The following is a 16,666-nucleotide window of genomic DNA, read 5'->3' as shown; positions in this document are numbered from 1 at the left end:
ACTTTCTCAATAATAAATATTCCAAAACATTGTCCTTTACTGAAAAAAGCATTTTTGACCCTTTTGATGGCTAAATAAGTGGTAGGTCATTTATGGACAATGGCGTAGCTAGGATTCTTTTCTCGCTTTTCTAATGGTGATTAGATTCGTGAAGTTCTGATGTATGTTAGAGCAGGCCCTGCTTGACCAATGATTGAACGAAAAATCTTCAAATCTGTACTTCCTTTTTATTGCTTCTTTATTCTCTAAACCTTTTGAACATTAGATCCGAAAGGTAGAAAAGAGAACCTTTAAAAAAAATAGGACCATAATGCAGAAAGGAATACCAAATCCTAGCTCTGAAATCCATTCTTTATTTTGTGGGGCCATTTAGTAACCGATATAATTTGGGATAATATTAAGTCCATCACTATTATAATCCCTATGCTGACAAAAAAAATCCCTACATAACTTTGTATGCGAACCAAACAACTGACTCAACAAACCTAACAGTACCAGACATGATTGCAAAAAATAGTTCACCGGTTCCACTGAATGCTCATATGCAGTTATACTTCAGATGCGAATAAATTGGAGAAGTATTAGAAGGGAAAGCTTACCAAGAGAACCAGTGCACTATTTAAGAATAGCATAGATAGTTCAGTACAAATAGAAAATATCAGACTTCAAAGTTCAAACTACGGAGAGCTTCTGGAATGACTGAGCCGGGAAATATATGGCAGTTTTCCTGTGGAACAAGACCCAGAATATGATAACATGACATGGAATTTTTCTGATTGTACCCGTTTCAAATGAGGCTCCTTACAAAAGAAAAAAATCATAACTAGGTCTTACAAAAGTGAAAAAGAAGACCTTTGCAAACAGACGACACCAAAATTTTGTTTATACAACTGATGCCTCTTAGGCAGTCATCACTCATCTTTGCACTACTTCTTTGCACCACTGGAGGACTCAGGCTGTGGTTTTATTATATTTAATTGACCACCATCCTTAGTAGCAAATGTAGCTGCTTTTACTTCATTGCAGTGATTTATAAACTTTGTCAACTCCTGGTCGCAGAAAAGAACAATGCAAAATAATGAGACAAATGCAATCAATAAAAAGCGCAATAGCTATATCAATTCTTGCTTTTGAGATAAATCTAGGAATTCCACTTAGAGTTGCCACATAATTATTTTGAAACTCGACATCGCAAAAAATACCGCGACGCAACAGTAAAACTTATTACTTCTTATATAACTAACTTATCTTATGTGATGAGCATGGAGTTTCTTAAAATTTACTTATATGTTAGCAAAGGACAAAATTATTCAATAAGTACTTGGATAAGTTTATTGGAGGAAACTTCACATGATTGTCCAAGTAGAATTGTTTACCTGAATATAACCTTTATGGAGATGTGAGCTACGGTAAAATACTGTTATCTGTGGATTCATGTAAAAGACTCGAAATCCCAAAATGGAAAGTACATCATATAAATTGGAACAGGCTAATAGAGGGAGTTGAACTAGTACTAAAACTTAAAAACACCAGTGAAGCTGGAATATTGAATACCCTTTATGAGGTCAATCAATCCAACATGCTAAAAGGTTAATGCAAACACAAGATGACAAAACAATCTAATTTTACCAATATCATTATAATTTAGTTAATGGCTGCTTCTAAGTGACAATGAATAGATAGTTTTGCAAAAAAGCACATAGACACAGACTTAATCATTTGCTAAAAACCAGCAATTGAATTGTTAAAGCAGTCAATGCCCAAGTTCCCTTTACCAACTGAGTCAGCTTGTCACGTACAGAGATACCACTATACATTACCATTTAAACCTGTATATTAGTTGAGCAAATGATTTGATACTAAAATTTTAAAGTTGAAGGTACAGCTGAATAACTTTTTCTTCAACCACAGAAATCATGCCAGCAGTCAATAGTTTGAAGAAATTAATAAGTTTAAAGACTTTAACCTGAGCAATGGTATCTAAACAAAACATAGCTGGACGTACCCAACGCCAAGCGAAAAGAGAAAAACAAAGAAAGTGCAACTACATATTGTGCCGCCTACCATTTCGGTTCTTTCTGCTCCACTACATCCTTGTGTCCAGAATATATGAAATCAGCATAATATCATTCTTCATAACCCTAAACTTAACCACTTGTGGCATCTACATTCAAGTACTTGAAGGTTGCATAAATAAAAACAACCTAATGTTTGAGCAGAATTGATGCTTTTGCAAATCTATCACAGATAAGCTAAGCCTGACCAGTCTGAAGTCTTTCAGCTCTTTTAAGCAGAAAACAAACCAGATGTGTTACCCTACTATAGCACCCTAATCACTTTTTATTTATTCATTTATCAGGAGCACGCTAATAACTTATTTAACACCCTCCTCAAACACTCTTTTTAGTTTTGTTTGCACCGGTCCCATGTTTCCTCTGGGAATACAGAATTAAGACAGCAGACTAAGTGGACTATGAAACTCAAGGAAGCCCTTTACCAAAAAAAAAAAAAAAAAGAAAGAAAAAAAAGAGGATTTTAACTAGCCACCTTTCCACAAACCCACCCCTACTATTGTAGCAACTTTACACCCAGCAGTAACATATTACATTTCCTGATGCGAACCATATATATGCATAATACTTGGCAAAGAAAATAAGCTTCAACCGCAGCTCCACTGCTACTGTTTTCCCCACTATCCTGAACTTAATTAAAGTAAAAACGAAAAGTGACATAAGAAAATAATTTACAACACGTACGGGGAAAATGACTTTAGTCCTTTACGGGTCTAAGTAATTTTCCACTCTCTCCTACTCCTCCTAACTACTCCTACAAAACATATGCCCACTCCTATTCATCACCAAAAACCACACCCCTTCCTCAAACCCAACCTCCAGGACTATTGCATTCTATGTACTCAATTACTCGTTTTTTGTGCTTGGATGATGTAAAATGTGTTCAAGTTTTTTTTCTTCCATTGGTAAATTGTTTTAGTTCAAAGACTAGTTTTGAGTTTTTACACTCTGGTTACAACAAGTGACATGAAGTAAACCGTTGAGATAATTTATCCCAGCTGGTGCAAAACATGCACCAGCTGTTGTTGTTGGTGGTGGTGGTGGTGCAAAACATGCTGGCAATTTATGTTAATTAAGCACATAAATAACTCAAAATACCATAAATTATAAACCTCAAAATCACAAAGCATGGATGAGAGTACTCACCCGATCGACATCCATCTGCTTTGTATTCTTTGACGGCTTCACAGCTCTTTTCCCTGCAATTGAGAATAGTTGTAAGCCCCAAATTAATAGACGCTATAACACAATCAATGGGACAACGCACAAAAGAAACAGATATATACCTTTGCGAATTTGAGGGGCTTTTCCATGACGACTAGGTACTGATTTCTTCTTCTGTTGCCCTTTGAATAGACCTGCCTTTTGTGTCATTTTTCAACCCTCTTCCTCAATTGGTTTGAACGGATGCTAGGGTTTTGTGGGATGCTAGGGTTTATATTTACCCGATTCGTCGAATTGCGGTTCTGAATGAACATATAGACCGGTTCGGGTCCTTCTATGTGGACTAACCGTGCACCGGTCTCGTTCTTGTTTTAATTTCTCTTCTTTTTTTTCTTTCATTTTTCCACTACCGATAATAATTGTTTTTCCTTTTTTTGCCTTGAAATTACTGTTCCCGTCCTATAAAGAATGGCACAATAATGGTCCTATTATAAAATAAAGACTGTAAAGTAAAGACAAGTATAAAGAGAAACTGATATATTATTCGAATTCAAACTGATGTACATAATGAACTGTAATCTCTTCTGTTTATAGAAGAAAGGAAGTTGTTGTGTAAGCTGCTACTGCAAGCTGCTGTGTAAGCTGCTACTACACCAGATATGAATAATCTTCTACTGAGAGCAATGTTTATCCATAACGGAGTACTGAATGGATAAGTTCATTGTATAGATAATCTTCTACTAGGGGTAATGATTATCCATAACGGAGTATTGAAAGGATAAGTTCATTGTACTCGGTATGGATAATCTTCTACAAGGGGTAATGTTTATCCATAACCGGGTACCGAAAGGATAAGCTTATTATATCTGGTATGGATAATCTTCTACCGAAGGTAATGTTTATCCATAATCGGGTACCGAAAGGATAAACTTATTATACCTGGTATGGATAATCTTCTACTGGGGGTAATATTTATCCATAATCGGGTACCGAAGTGATAAGCTTATTCAGGAAGCTTATTTCCAATAGAGTACTAAATAGATAAACATATTTACGACGGAGTCCCATATGGATAAGCTTCTTCATGAAACTTATTTACAACAGAGTACTAAATGAACATCCATAATATAATATATTTATAATACTCCCCCTTGGATGTTCATTAAAAGATAATGTGCCTCATTAAAACCTTACTAGAAAAAATCCCGTGGGAAAAAAATTAAGTGAAGGAAAAAGAGTGCACATATTTAGTAATACGCATTGCTGGCTGCCTCATTAAAAACCTTATAAGGAAAACCCCGTGGGAAAAACCTTAGTAAGGGAAAAAGAGTATAACGCGCATTTTACTCCCCCTGAAGAAAACCTTATTTCAAATATTTGAGTCTCCGCATTCCAATCTTGTAAACCATATTCTCAAAAATTGAAGTTGGTAAAGACAATTTGCTGGATTGTCATTTGAACTAATTTGATGTACATCAATGTCACAAATTTCCTGAAGATCATGTATGTAGAATAATTCTGGTGAAATGTTCTTCGTTCTATCTTCTTTTTATAAATCTCCCTTTAATAGGGCTATGCATGAAACATTGTCTCCGTATAATATTGTGGGTCTTTTATCACAATCCAACCCACATGTTTCTCAAATGAATCACTGATCTCAATCATATGCACTTCCTGCTTGCCGGTTTGAGATCGAGCTTTATGGGTATCGGATAAATAACCTGCATCTGCATTACCAATACGATCTGCACCACTTTTGTTAGCATTAGCAAGATAAATAAGTGCACTATCTACACCGAGATAGAGTATTTCAGGACCAAGGAGCTCCTCATCCTCTTCTAGAGGTTGGAACGGATCCTTATTCACTTTACGTGATTGAATATCCATTGGTGTACTTAATGGGTACACTTTGTCCATGTAAAAGCATTTTTAAGACCCTCTTGGAGCTCTTCTGGAGTTCTAATAAGATTTATGTCACCAACATAAACAACAAGTGTAACAAATTCTGATGACATTTCTTTATAAAAATACATGGACAAATAACATAATTTATGTAACTTTTTTTCAACAAATATTTACTGAGGCGATTATATCACACGTGCACAGATTACTTTAAACCGTAAAAAGATCTTTGTAATTTGATCGAGTACATTTCTCAAGACTTTGAATTATATGCTTCAGGATTTTCAATCCTTCAAGGATCTTCATATAGATTTAATCAAATAAGTCATATAGGTTAAGACTTGTATCTAAATGGTATGACATCTTCAAGTGTCTGGACTGCTGGTCCGATCCTCACAATCTTTTACAATATTGTGCACTATATTGTATTAAATATATCGTCGACGATCATTTTGTGTCAGTTCCGAAGCGACATAACTTGTGGAGATCTCATCACTTTCTTTATTTTCAGGTACCTGAACTTTTTCGGGAGTTTCATGAAATGTTATGTCGTGGGCTCTTCTAGAGCTTATTTCCTCCTCATTATGATCATTTTGATCATTAGCTCCTACTATTTTTCAAGGATTGTTACCTTTGGAACCGATTGGTCTACCACGCTTCATGCGTACAGTAAACTCTATCCTTCAGGGACTTTAATTTTAATAGGAGCATTTGCAGCTGAAATATGATATTTAATTTTGGATCAGCAAATTCTTCTGGCATTCGACTTGAATTATCTTCTAAGTGAGGATCATATTAATGATAATTCGATTCATATAGCATATTTTTCAACTGTTTATTCTATCCCCCAAATGTTAGAAAAACTAACATATATCCCCAATCATCTTTGGGAAACATATCTTTGTGTATTATGGTAGAGAAATTAATCATATACCACACAACAAAAGATAGTAAAAATATTTGATTTCTGATCCTAAACCAATTGTGAAGGGAGGACTTATCATATATTGTTGATCTGATGCATACAAGTGTTGCTATATGCAATTTAGAAAATCTTAGACCAACACATGAAGCTTTGTTCTCATAAGCAATGGTTTAGCCATTAATAGGAGGTATTCAATGCTAAACCAGCTTGGATATAAACCAGCATTATCAAGATGAACTGTTTTGATTTCATAATCTGAAAATTATGCTCTTAATTGAGAAAAACAATTCCAAATGCCAAACTGCAGGTTGACAATAATTACACATGTAACCATCTCATATATGTACCTATAAGTGGTTCACATGATGGGTGAACGGACCCATATTCACCTTTTATATATTTCAGAATCAGGGGTCTTAGTCCCAACTTTAGCTGGTATAATCAATTCATTATGAGAACAAGCAACACATGAGAATTCCCGAAGAATCTTCTAGTTCTTTAGTATATGCTTATCTGAATTCTCAAATAGCTCATTTAAAAATGGCAAATGAAAACTTCAAGTTTATCATGTCATGTGCTATCTCTTAGTAAACTTCTAGTTTACTATGGCATAAACTTTTGCTTTAGTAAACTTCAGATTTACTATGATACATGATATAGTACAAATTAAAGAATAAGGTGGGTAACTTCTCACATACATATTATTTTACCCCTATGATTGTGGAAACATGAAGATTATCAATCTTTCAATCATTTGTAGTCTCAATATGATAGCCATTTGTATTAGCAAACTTCAAGTTTACTACAACATATGTTTTGACCATAATCATATAATATGAATGACATATTTGTATATAAGCTCTTCGAGAGCCTTCATTTATTATCCACAATCTAATATTTATCGGGCACTACTGGTGTCATGTATCCTCTAGGCAAACAGTTAGCTCTTCCGGAGTTGTTAATATATTTTGTACTATCAAATATTGCTCAGATACTGCTGGTATCATGAGAGAAAATCACAATCAAATAAACAATGTAAAACAATTGTTTAAGCACACGAAAACTCCTCTTCATAATATTTTCCCACTTCAGGAGGCAATTTCAATTGTGTTACTTCTTCAGGAGCAAATTTAAAATACGAAATATTGAGTATACATTCTCTCAATTATATTACCTCTTCTGGAGGTAAATTGTAATGTATTCACATCAAGAGCGCGTTCATATTTACCCGACTTATCAATATTGTCACATTCACTTCAGGGAATGGATTAATATTATCAAAAGTTCTCATCCTTCAGGAAATCGAATATAATTATCTGAATGTGCATTAATCACATCAAATTGTGATGCCTCAACCTCTTTTAAAATATTTACTACTTCAAGAGCAAATCGAGGCATGCATTTAATATAGAGAATATTTATGTTGCTTATCTTCAATTGTAACCATAGAAAGCCTAAATTATCACTTCTGGTGATCATAGGCATATACCTCTTCTGGTGGTTAACAAAATATAATTACAATGAGATATACGAAATATAACCACTTCTTATGGTTGTATATTTCTTGCAAACTCTGTTAGAGTTTAAGTTGAACTAATAATGTTATCCATATTCTTCAAAACAAGATATATTATAGTAAACATCATTATCAAATCATAATTTTTCTTTATGTACAATAATTACATAACCATACTATCTATTACAAATAACAAAAATTAAAATATTTACATTTCTACAGATTCACCACCGATTACATGATTTGTTTCTCCTTCTGGAAGTGCAAGGTAATCAGCTACATCCAAATGCATGAAGTCTAAATTATCTTCAGAAATAAAATTTGCTTCAACATTTTTCTCTGTCTTCTTCAGGGAGGCTTGATAAAGTTCAACCAGGTGCTTTGGCGTACAACAGGTACGTGACCAGTGCCCTTTTCCTCTACATCTATAGCATGCATTTTCTGCATTTGGTACTTGCACCGCTTCATGCTTTTGTTCCTTCCTTTTCCATTGTTGGTGGTGAGGAGGCTTCTTTGGTTCATTATTATTACCATGATTGGGGCTTCTTCCCCGACCAAGGCCATGACCATGACTGGGGCCACGACCTCTTCCACGTTTAGCCTGGTGGAAGTTCGTCTCATTCACTTCAGGGAATGGACAAGAACCAATAGGTCGGCTTTCATGGTTTTTCATTAATAGCCCATTATGTTGCTCTGCTATAAGAAGATGTGAGATAAGTTCAGAATACTTTTTAAATCCCATCTCTCGATATTGCTGCTGCAGGAGCATATTCGGGGCATGAAAAGTGGTGAAAGTTTTCTCCAACATATCATGATCAGTAATATTATCACCACATAATTTCAATTGGGAAATAATTCTGAACATAGCAGAATTATACTCACTGATAGATTTAAAATCTTGTAGCCTTAGATGAGTCCAATCATAACGTGCCTGTGGAAGAACGACCATCTTCAGGTGGTCATATCTATCTTTCAAATTATTCCACAGTATGATTGGATCTTTAACAGTAAGATATTTCATTTTCAAGCCCTCATCAAGGTGATGACGCAGGAATATCATTGCTTTGGCACGGTCTTGGTTTGATGCCTGATTTTTATCCTTGATGGTGTTTGCCAGACCCATCGCATCAAGATGAATTTCAGCATCAAACACTCAAGACATGTAACTTTTGCCCGATATATCTAGGGCTACAAATTCAAGTTTAGAAAGATTTGACATTATTTAGGAAAAGAAAGTTTTTACCTCAGATACTTTCAAAATATTTGCTCGAGATGGCAGAGTCTCGTGCTGATAACGTGTTATAAAATAAAGACTGTAAAGTAAAGACAAATATAGAGAGAAACTGATATATTATTCGAATTCAAACTGATGTACATAATGAACTGTAATCTCTTCTATTTATAGAAGAAAGGAAGTTGTTGTGTAAGCTGCTACTGCAAGCTGCTATTATACCAGATATGAATAATCTTCTACTGAGAGCAATGTTTATCCATAACGGAGTACTGAATGGATAAGCTCATTGTATAGATAATCTTCTACTAGGGGTAATGATTATCCATAACGGAGTATTGAAAGGATAAGCTCTTTGTACCCGGTATGGATAATTTTCTACAAGGGATAATGTTTATCCATAACCGGGAACCGAAAGGATAAGCTTATTATACCTGGTATGGATAATCTTCTACCAGGGGTAATGTTTATCCATAACCGGGTACCGAAAGGATAAGCTTATTATACCTGGTATCGATAATCTTCTACTGGGGATAATATTTATCCATAACCGGGTACCGAAGTGATAAGCTTCTTCAGGAAGCTTATTTCCAATAGAGTACTAAATAGATAAACATATTTACGGCGAAATCCCATATAGATAAGCTTTTTCAGAAAACTTATTTACAACAGAGTACTAAATGAACATCCATAATATAATATATTTATAACATGTCCTAACTATTTAACTTTTTGCGTTCATTTGAATATCAGTTTCTTAAATTTGTTGAAGAATAAAATTTATGTATTCAAATACTTCACGAAAGGATAGAAATATAATGCTTAAAAATCAAAGAAATTGAGGCCTAAGTTTTCATCCAAATTAAATTATCGTTGTGAACAATTAATTTTTTATCACATCCAAATTTTATACTATTTTAGTGTAAATATTTTTTTTAGGTCTAATCTTAATATTTTAAACTTTTATCTTACTCTTAATATATTTTATTTTAAAAAAAATCTACAAAAATATTCACATACTTATAGCACAAATTTTATTTCTATTTGTAAAGAGAAAAAGAAAAATTACAAAAAATATTTAGTTTCTTCTAATAAGAATTTTAAATGCAAGCTATGGTAACTACATAATACAAATATTTAGTTTTCTTATGTATATAATATTGAAGTCTAGAAGTAATTGGCTAATATTTTAATCTATATATTTTACTTTCTCTTGTCTTCATTTAAAAAAAAAAGGGCGCAATAGTTATTTAAATAAAGGTAATTAACGAAAAGGCAAACAAAAAGTAACAAAATAAGGAAAAAAAAGAAGAAGGGTATAAATCCCAACTAACTCCCCACCAGCTCACATCTCTCAACCTCACTTCCTACTTTTCCCATTCATCTCACCATTAACCCACACATCTATATATAACTAGTCAATTTATCTGCGCTTCGTACGATTATAAAAGTATATTTAATTCATAAATAATTATTTTAGAAATTTAATTAAAATAAAAGAGATAAAATTTTGACGTATATATATAAATAAAAAATAAATACTACATATTGATTGAGGTTAGATGGACAATAATTTTCATAATCTGATTTTTTAAGAAATGAAAAAAATATATAAAAAAAAGTTCACTTAAATATGTGTTTGTGTATGCGCACCTTATTCCCTTAGTCTAATGCATATCTAAAACATACCCATTCTTTCGTTAGATAGTAAAACTTTAGTTTTTCTTCTCTTTTTTTTTTTAAAAAAAAATCTTCTATGCAAATCATGTATAGAATTTGAAATGAATGTAAGGCAACTATAAAAGAAAAAAAAGTATTGAATTGTATTCCCAATATCTATTCGTTTTCCTATTGTTTTTCCTTTTTCAACTATTTCTTTTTGAATCTGCTCGATCATTATTGATTTCTTTCCTCTTCCCCCCTCTTAATTCATCTATTTTAGAAAATGTTTGGGTCATCACTTGTTTTAAAATAAAATTCTGCGTTCTGAGGCCTTAAAAATCTCTTTTAGCAATACTTCGATTTGCGTACGCAGTCCGAGCGCGTAGCCGAAAAGCTTATATGTGAAAATCTGTGAAAAATGATAAATTTTGACTATAAAATGAGTTAATTTGACTTCGGTCAACGTTTTGGGTAAACGGACCCGGACCCATAATTTGACGGTCCCGGAGGGTCCGTAGAAAAATATGGGACTTGGGCGTATGCCCGGAATCGAATTCCGAGGTCCCAAGCCCGATAAATGAATTTTTGAAGAAAATTATTTTCTGAAATTATTTATAAGATTTGGAAATGAATTTTGATTAAAATTCGATGGTATCGGGCCCATATTTTGGTTCCGGCACCTGGTACAGGTCTTATATATGATTTAAGATAATTCTGTGAAGTTTGGTAAGAAACGGAATCCATTTGACGTGATTCGAACCTTAAATGCAAAATTTGATGTTTAAAGAAGTTTTGGGAAAATTTCATTGATTTTGAGGTTTAATTCATAGTTGTTGATGTTATTTTAGTGATTTGAATGCACGAGCGAGTCCGTATGATATTTTTAGGGTGGTGTGCATGTTTGGTTTGGAGCCCCGGGGGCTCGGGTGAATTTTGAATAGGCTGCAGGGTGAAATTTTGGACTTAAGGAATTGCAGGCCTGCAGGCCTCGCATTTCCCAACCTCCCTTCGCAATTCCCAGTTCGCATTTCCCAACCTCCCTTTGCAATTTTCAGTTCGCATTTCCCAACTTCCCAAGCCAGCAAAGGTCGGGGTTCGCAATTCCCATACCTGAGACCTGCAACTTTTATACTTAGACGATTTTAAACCCATTTTTCATAACCTCTCAAAATATAAACACACTAGAGCGATTTTTCAAAGGCTTCTTCTTCTCCAAATCAATTGTAAGTCGTTTTTAACTCATTTTCTTCAATCATTAACATCTTTTAACATGATTTCAACTTAAAATCAATGATTTTCATGGGGGAAATTGGGTGTTTTGGGTAGAACCTAGGTTTTTCAAAAATTGGGGGTTTAGACCTCGATTTGAGGTCCGATTTCAAAACAAATTATATATTTGGGTTCGTGAGGGAATGGATAATCGGGTTTTGGTTCGAACCTCGGGTTTTGACTATGTGGGCCCGGGGGCGATTTTTGACTTTTTGGGTAAAACTTTGGAAAACTCATTTTCTTGCATTAGGGTTGATTCATTTAGCGTTTATTGATGTAATTAAGTAACTTGTGACTAGATACAAGCGAATTGGTGGTGGAATCAAGGGGTAAAGCTATAGTTGAATAATGAATTGTGTTCGTGGCATCGAGGTAAGTGTTTGGTCTAACCTTAGCTTGAGGGATTAGGAGTTGTGTCTTATTTGCTATATGTTATTTGTGGAGTACGACGTATAGGCATGGTGACGAGTATCTATACGTTGGTGTCAAGCATGCCCGTGAGTCTTGTATTATAATTATTATGACTCCGTTGTGGTTTATTGCGCTTCATATGTTATTATCACCATTGTTCCCTTGCCGGGATATTTGTTTGATATTAATGATCCCTTGCCGGGATGTTTGTTTTGATAGTATTGTTCCTTTGCTGGGATGTTTGTTTGATATTATTGTTCCCTTGCCGGGATGTTGTTGAAATATCATTGTTCCCTTGCCGGGAAGTTGTTATATTGCTCTTGTTCCCTTGCCGAGATTCCTTGTGATTATTGTTGGCTTGTAACTGGGAGCGGATGGTACGCCTACCACGAGATATAAGGAAATGGGAGCGGGTGGTACGCCTACCACGAGATAAATGAAATGGGAGCGGGTGACACGCCTGCCACGAGATACATGAAATGGGAGCGGGTAGCACGCCTGCCACGAGATACATGAAATGGGAGCGGGTAGCACGCCTGCCACGAGATACAGGAAATGGGAGCGGGTGACATGCCTGCAACAAGATGTGAAAAGGAAGTAAAATCTGCCTTTGTTTTCCTTATTCTTGTTAGTGGTTGGATTTTGATTCCTTTATAATTCTCTTGATATTCTGTTTTTACCTGTTATTCCCCGAAACACGTTTTCCTCCTCCCATCTTTACTTGTTTATTCCTGCTTTACTTTCCGCTGTATATTATATTACTGCACAGGTTTATTTGGTGGCCTGGTCCTAGCCTCGTCACTACTTCGCCGAGGTTAGGCTAGACACTTACCAGCACATAGGGTCGGTTGTGCTGATACTACACTCTGCACTATGTGCAGATCCTGGAGCAACTCTTGGACCGTAGTTGGAGGCTACCTTCTGTCCACGCGGAGATCTAAAGTAGACCTGCAGGCGTCCGCAGGCCCTGGCGTCTCCTCTATCTTTTATTTCATGTTTCATCTTTTTGCTTCAGAAATAGTGTGTCTTTTATTCTCGGACATTGTATTTAGCAGTCTTAGATCGTCTGTGACACTGTGACACCCGATTTTGGGTGATTAAGGCTTAAGTAGTTGTAATAGCTACAGATTCAGATATTTTATTATTTTTCTTCCGCTTAATTAAATATTTCGTTGTTTATATGTTATCACTTTATATCTGTTAAAAAGAATTAATTGGATAATGGAGTAATTAGTTTAAAGGATTGGCTTGCCTAGCTCACATTAGTAGGCGTCATCACAACTCTCAAGGGTGGAAAATCCGGGTCGTGACAGAAAACCCCTTAAATCTCTATTATCCTCGATAAATTATAAGAATTACAGTTTAAGTAACATACATTGGTAGTTAATTTTTTTTAAATTATGAGGTTACCTAAAAGATATTTTTACATGTGATTTAACATAAAAAAAATTATAATTTGAAAAAATATATACTATATATTATTTGCTTATTTACTACAATATTTAAATATGATATGATATTGTAAACTAATTTTTTATACATCATCAATGTATATAAGTAGAATAAAACACTTTGCTCCCTTCTTCATCGTATTTACAAATCTCCAATTTCTTCTACTAACTTTCTGCAAAATTTCCAAAAAGTTTGCTTCTTTCTCTTTTAATGTTCCCATAGCCAATTGTATAAATTGAAACAATTAATTCATTCAAAAAAAGAAAAGAAAAGAAAAAGGATCCAAGTATCAGAAAGAGGATAAGGAAAATTCTGGTTCCTCCTTGTTCTTTTTTTTTCTTTTGTGTCAACACTCAATTTTTTTTTTGTTCACATAATTATATCAATAGTATCCAAATTAAAGAGCAAGAACAACAATATTATTAGAGCGTTTCTACAGTAATTTATTTTTATTATTTCCTTCCTAACAATGTGAATAGCAAGATACCTCAATAATATCAACTCCATTGGGTAAAAAACCAGCTCTAGCATATCGCAAATTCAGCATTCTTAAATACTTGACGCCGGATGTGAACTTCGGAAGATGAAAGTCCATCTAAAATCTATTATAAATTAAATTCTATTTTTTCTAATATATGATCATATCAGTGGGAAAAATAGGGAAAAAGAAAAAAGGTAACAGTAAAAAAAATGAGAATAAATAAATAAATATCAATTTAATCATTGTTTTAATCACTGTACCTGTCTTGTTTCTTACCAAATATGCTTTTTAGAGGGCATTGGACAGAGAGAGACTTTATACCTACGAAAAAATTTTCTACTCTAAAATAAGCAACATGTTGAGAAGCCAGCGACTTTGTCTTCTTTCAGATTTTTCACAATAGCTCTTAAATTTTCCGACTCAAGAATATTTCAACGTAACCTCCTTTGTATGTAAAGACATGCCGATTCCATATGGTATATTTCCGAGAACGTATCACCCACAAAAGCAATTCAAATTAAACACAAACTCTATTAATTTTAAATTTTCAGTACAATTAATTATAATTATCCATACAGAAGAGTACCTAAACTCATTTCAATTAATGTTACAACTACATGAGTCATGTCCCTTCGAGGACATCCAAAAAAAAAAAAATCTAAAAATTATTACTACTATTAAAGAAATAATTATTTCTTGCCTAAGAGAATATCGTACCCTCAATTAATCATTTAGCTATTGTCGGGGAAGTGAGTATATTTCTAAGAAAATTATCGTTTTCCATCTTTTCTTGCAATGTAGTGATCCCACTTCAATCTTTCTCCTTCAAATGAGCATCTGCACAGAGAAAACAAAATATCTATATTTTCTCTTATTCTTCTTGTCTTTAGCTTCATATAACCTTCAGAAGGAAAATAGAAAAAATCAAAATAAAGATAGCCAGTATATACCGTTGCTGGTTTTTCGTGAATTGTGTAAGCATAGGTTAGATGTTCTTAAAGCAATATATGTCTCTCATTCCACACCTAAAAAAGAGAAACTGAAGTAAACAATCTCTCATTCCACACCTAGAAAAGAAAAACTGAAGTAAACAGAGTTAATAATTTATACAATAATGAAAAAATTTAATCTTTTTAAGAAATGAAGCAATCAACAACTATTGGCTCTTCGAATCAGAAGGGGCCGCAACTATGCTTTGAGATGGTGAAGAAGTTTCTTTGTCTGCAATCGATACCATTTTGATACTATATTTATCATATAATTTTCTATTCAATTGGTATCATTGCTATGGAGGAGATGTGGGTGTAATTCAAATACTTTTAAAAGTGACTTTGGTATGGAATCTGATGAGGCATATAGTTTGGGGCTTTAATGATGATAAGAAACGATTGTCTATAATTAGGCTTTATTTTACTATAGATGCAAAACGATTAGCTTCTAAATTGAAAAGAAATGGGAGAGAAAGAAGAGTAACGGAGGGAGGTATAATTAAGAGAATGTAATTAAGAAGTGAATTTTGGATTTTCTAATGTAGCACATACCTAGAAAAAATGCCAAAAAATTGAGAAAAAAGATAAGTGTGGGTCTTGGCCAAAGAAACATGCCATATCACTTTTTTAAAGTTCACTTTTATATATATACTAGTTAATTTGTCTGCGCGGTCTTTAAGATTGATTACATATAATTTTATCGACATCCTCATATCTTTGTCAAATAATATCATATATGTATCCCAAGAGCATTCAATTAATTATCAGGGAAATATTACTCTTTGAGCAATTTTATCTTTCGTATATTTTACAATCGCAACATTATCATTGTACCTTACTAATCTAATTAACTGGGATTTGTATTGGATAAGCCCTTAATAAAATCCTCCCTATCAACTACCAAGAAGTTTTCACTGCAAATAAAAATTAAACGTAACTTTTTGTTATATATATATTATTTATGATATTACACTAATTTTAAGAATACTATATATAAAAAGATATCTACTAACATGTGTTTTTGTGATGACCCAAAAGGTCATCACTTGTTTTTAAAATGAATTCTGCGTTCTGAGGTCTTAAAAACTTCTTTTAGCAGCACCTCGATTTGCGTGCTCAAACAACTCGTATAACAGTAAAAGAAAAATATAAAATTTTTCCTCAAATTTTCAATAACAAAGTTAAAGTACCTTTCTCAACTTTCCCCACAAAATGATACCCCAAACATGGCAAGCAAGTACCTAGACAATTTGTAACATTAAAATACAAAATTGAGAATAGTGTGTATCACCAAGTTAATTTCTTTCGTCATTTTCATGCATATCCTATATTTCACCGCCTGCACATTTAATAATTTTCATAGAAATCATATTCTCAAAAAATTCAGTCAGAATGAAGGAATGCCTTGAAATTGATTTGATCTTTGTAAAAGTCATATGACAATATGAAATTTAAACGACGTTTACATAAATGAGAGATCGAGGAAATACACAGTGATGAAAGACGGAGTAGATCATGGGATGAAAAGAAGGATCACGATTGTCGATATACCAACTTTCACATTACTACATATTATAAGATCAAAATTAAAT

At 33.7% G+C, this 16,666-nt stretch overlaps 1 protein-coding gene across 1 annotated transcript; it reads right to left on the bottom strand.

Annotated features, from left to right (window-relative positions):
• Positions 1 to 595: 595 nt before the first annotated feature.
• On the bottom strand, positions 596 to 3,569 carry LOC107783959 (uncharacterized). Its single transcript, XM_016604991.2, has 3 exons — positions 3,359 to 3,569; positions 3,219 to 3,271; positions 596 to 1,049 (listed from the first exon to the last, which is right to left on the bottom strand). The coding sequence occupies exons 1-3, from the start codon at positions 3,444 to 3,446 to the stop codon at positions 927 to 929; spliced, it is 264 nt and encodes an 87-aa protein (XP_016460477.1). The 5' UTR covers positions 3,447 to 3,569; the 3' UTR covers positions 596 to 926.
• Positions 3,570 to 16,666: the final 13,097 nt, after the last annotated feature.

The sequence above is a fragment of the Nicotiana tabacum genome, chromosome 22, assembly GCF_000715075.1.
Source record: "Nicotiana tabacum cultivar K326 chromosome 22, ASM71507v2, whole genome shotgun sequence".
NCBI classification, from domain to species: Eukaryota; Viridiplantae; Streptophyta; class Magnoliopsida; order Solanales; family Solanaceae; genus Nicotiana; species Nicotiana tabacum.
The sequence above is the reverse complement of the archived record's forward strand: the minus strand, read 5'-3'. Positions and strand labels throughout refer to the sequence as shown.

Excerpts from the sequence above, each read along its gene's own strand:
- LOC107783959 (XM_016604991.2), bottom strand. The coding sequence starts at position 3,446 with ATGACACAAAAGGCAGGTCTATTCAAAGGGCAACAGAAGAAGAAATCA. Across the intron at positions 3,272-3,358 it reads AGCCCCTCAAATTCGCAAAG|GGAAAAGAGCTGTGAAGCCG; the intron begins GTATATATCTGT and ends TCTCAATTGCAG. Across the intron at positions 1,050-3,218 it reads AGCAGATGGATGTCGATCGG|GAGTTGACAAAGTTTATAAA; the intron begins GTGAGTACTCTC and ends TTCTGCGACCAG.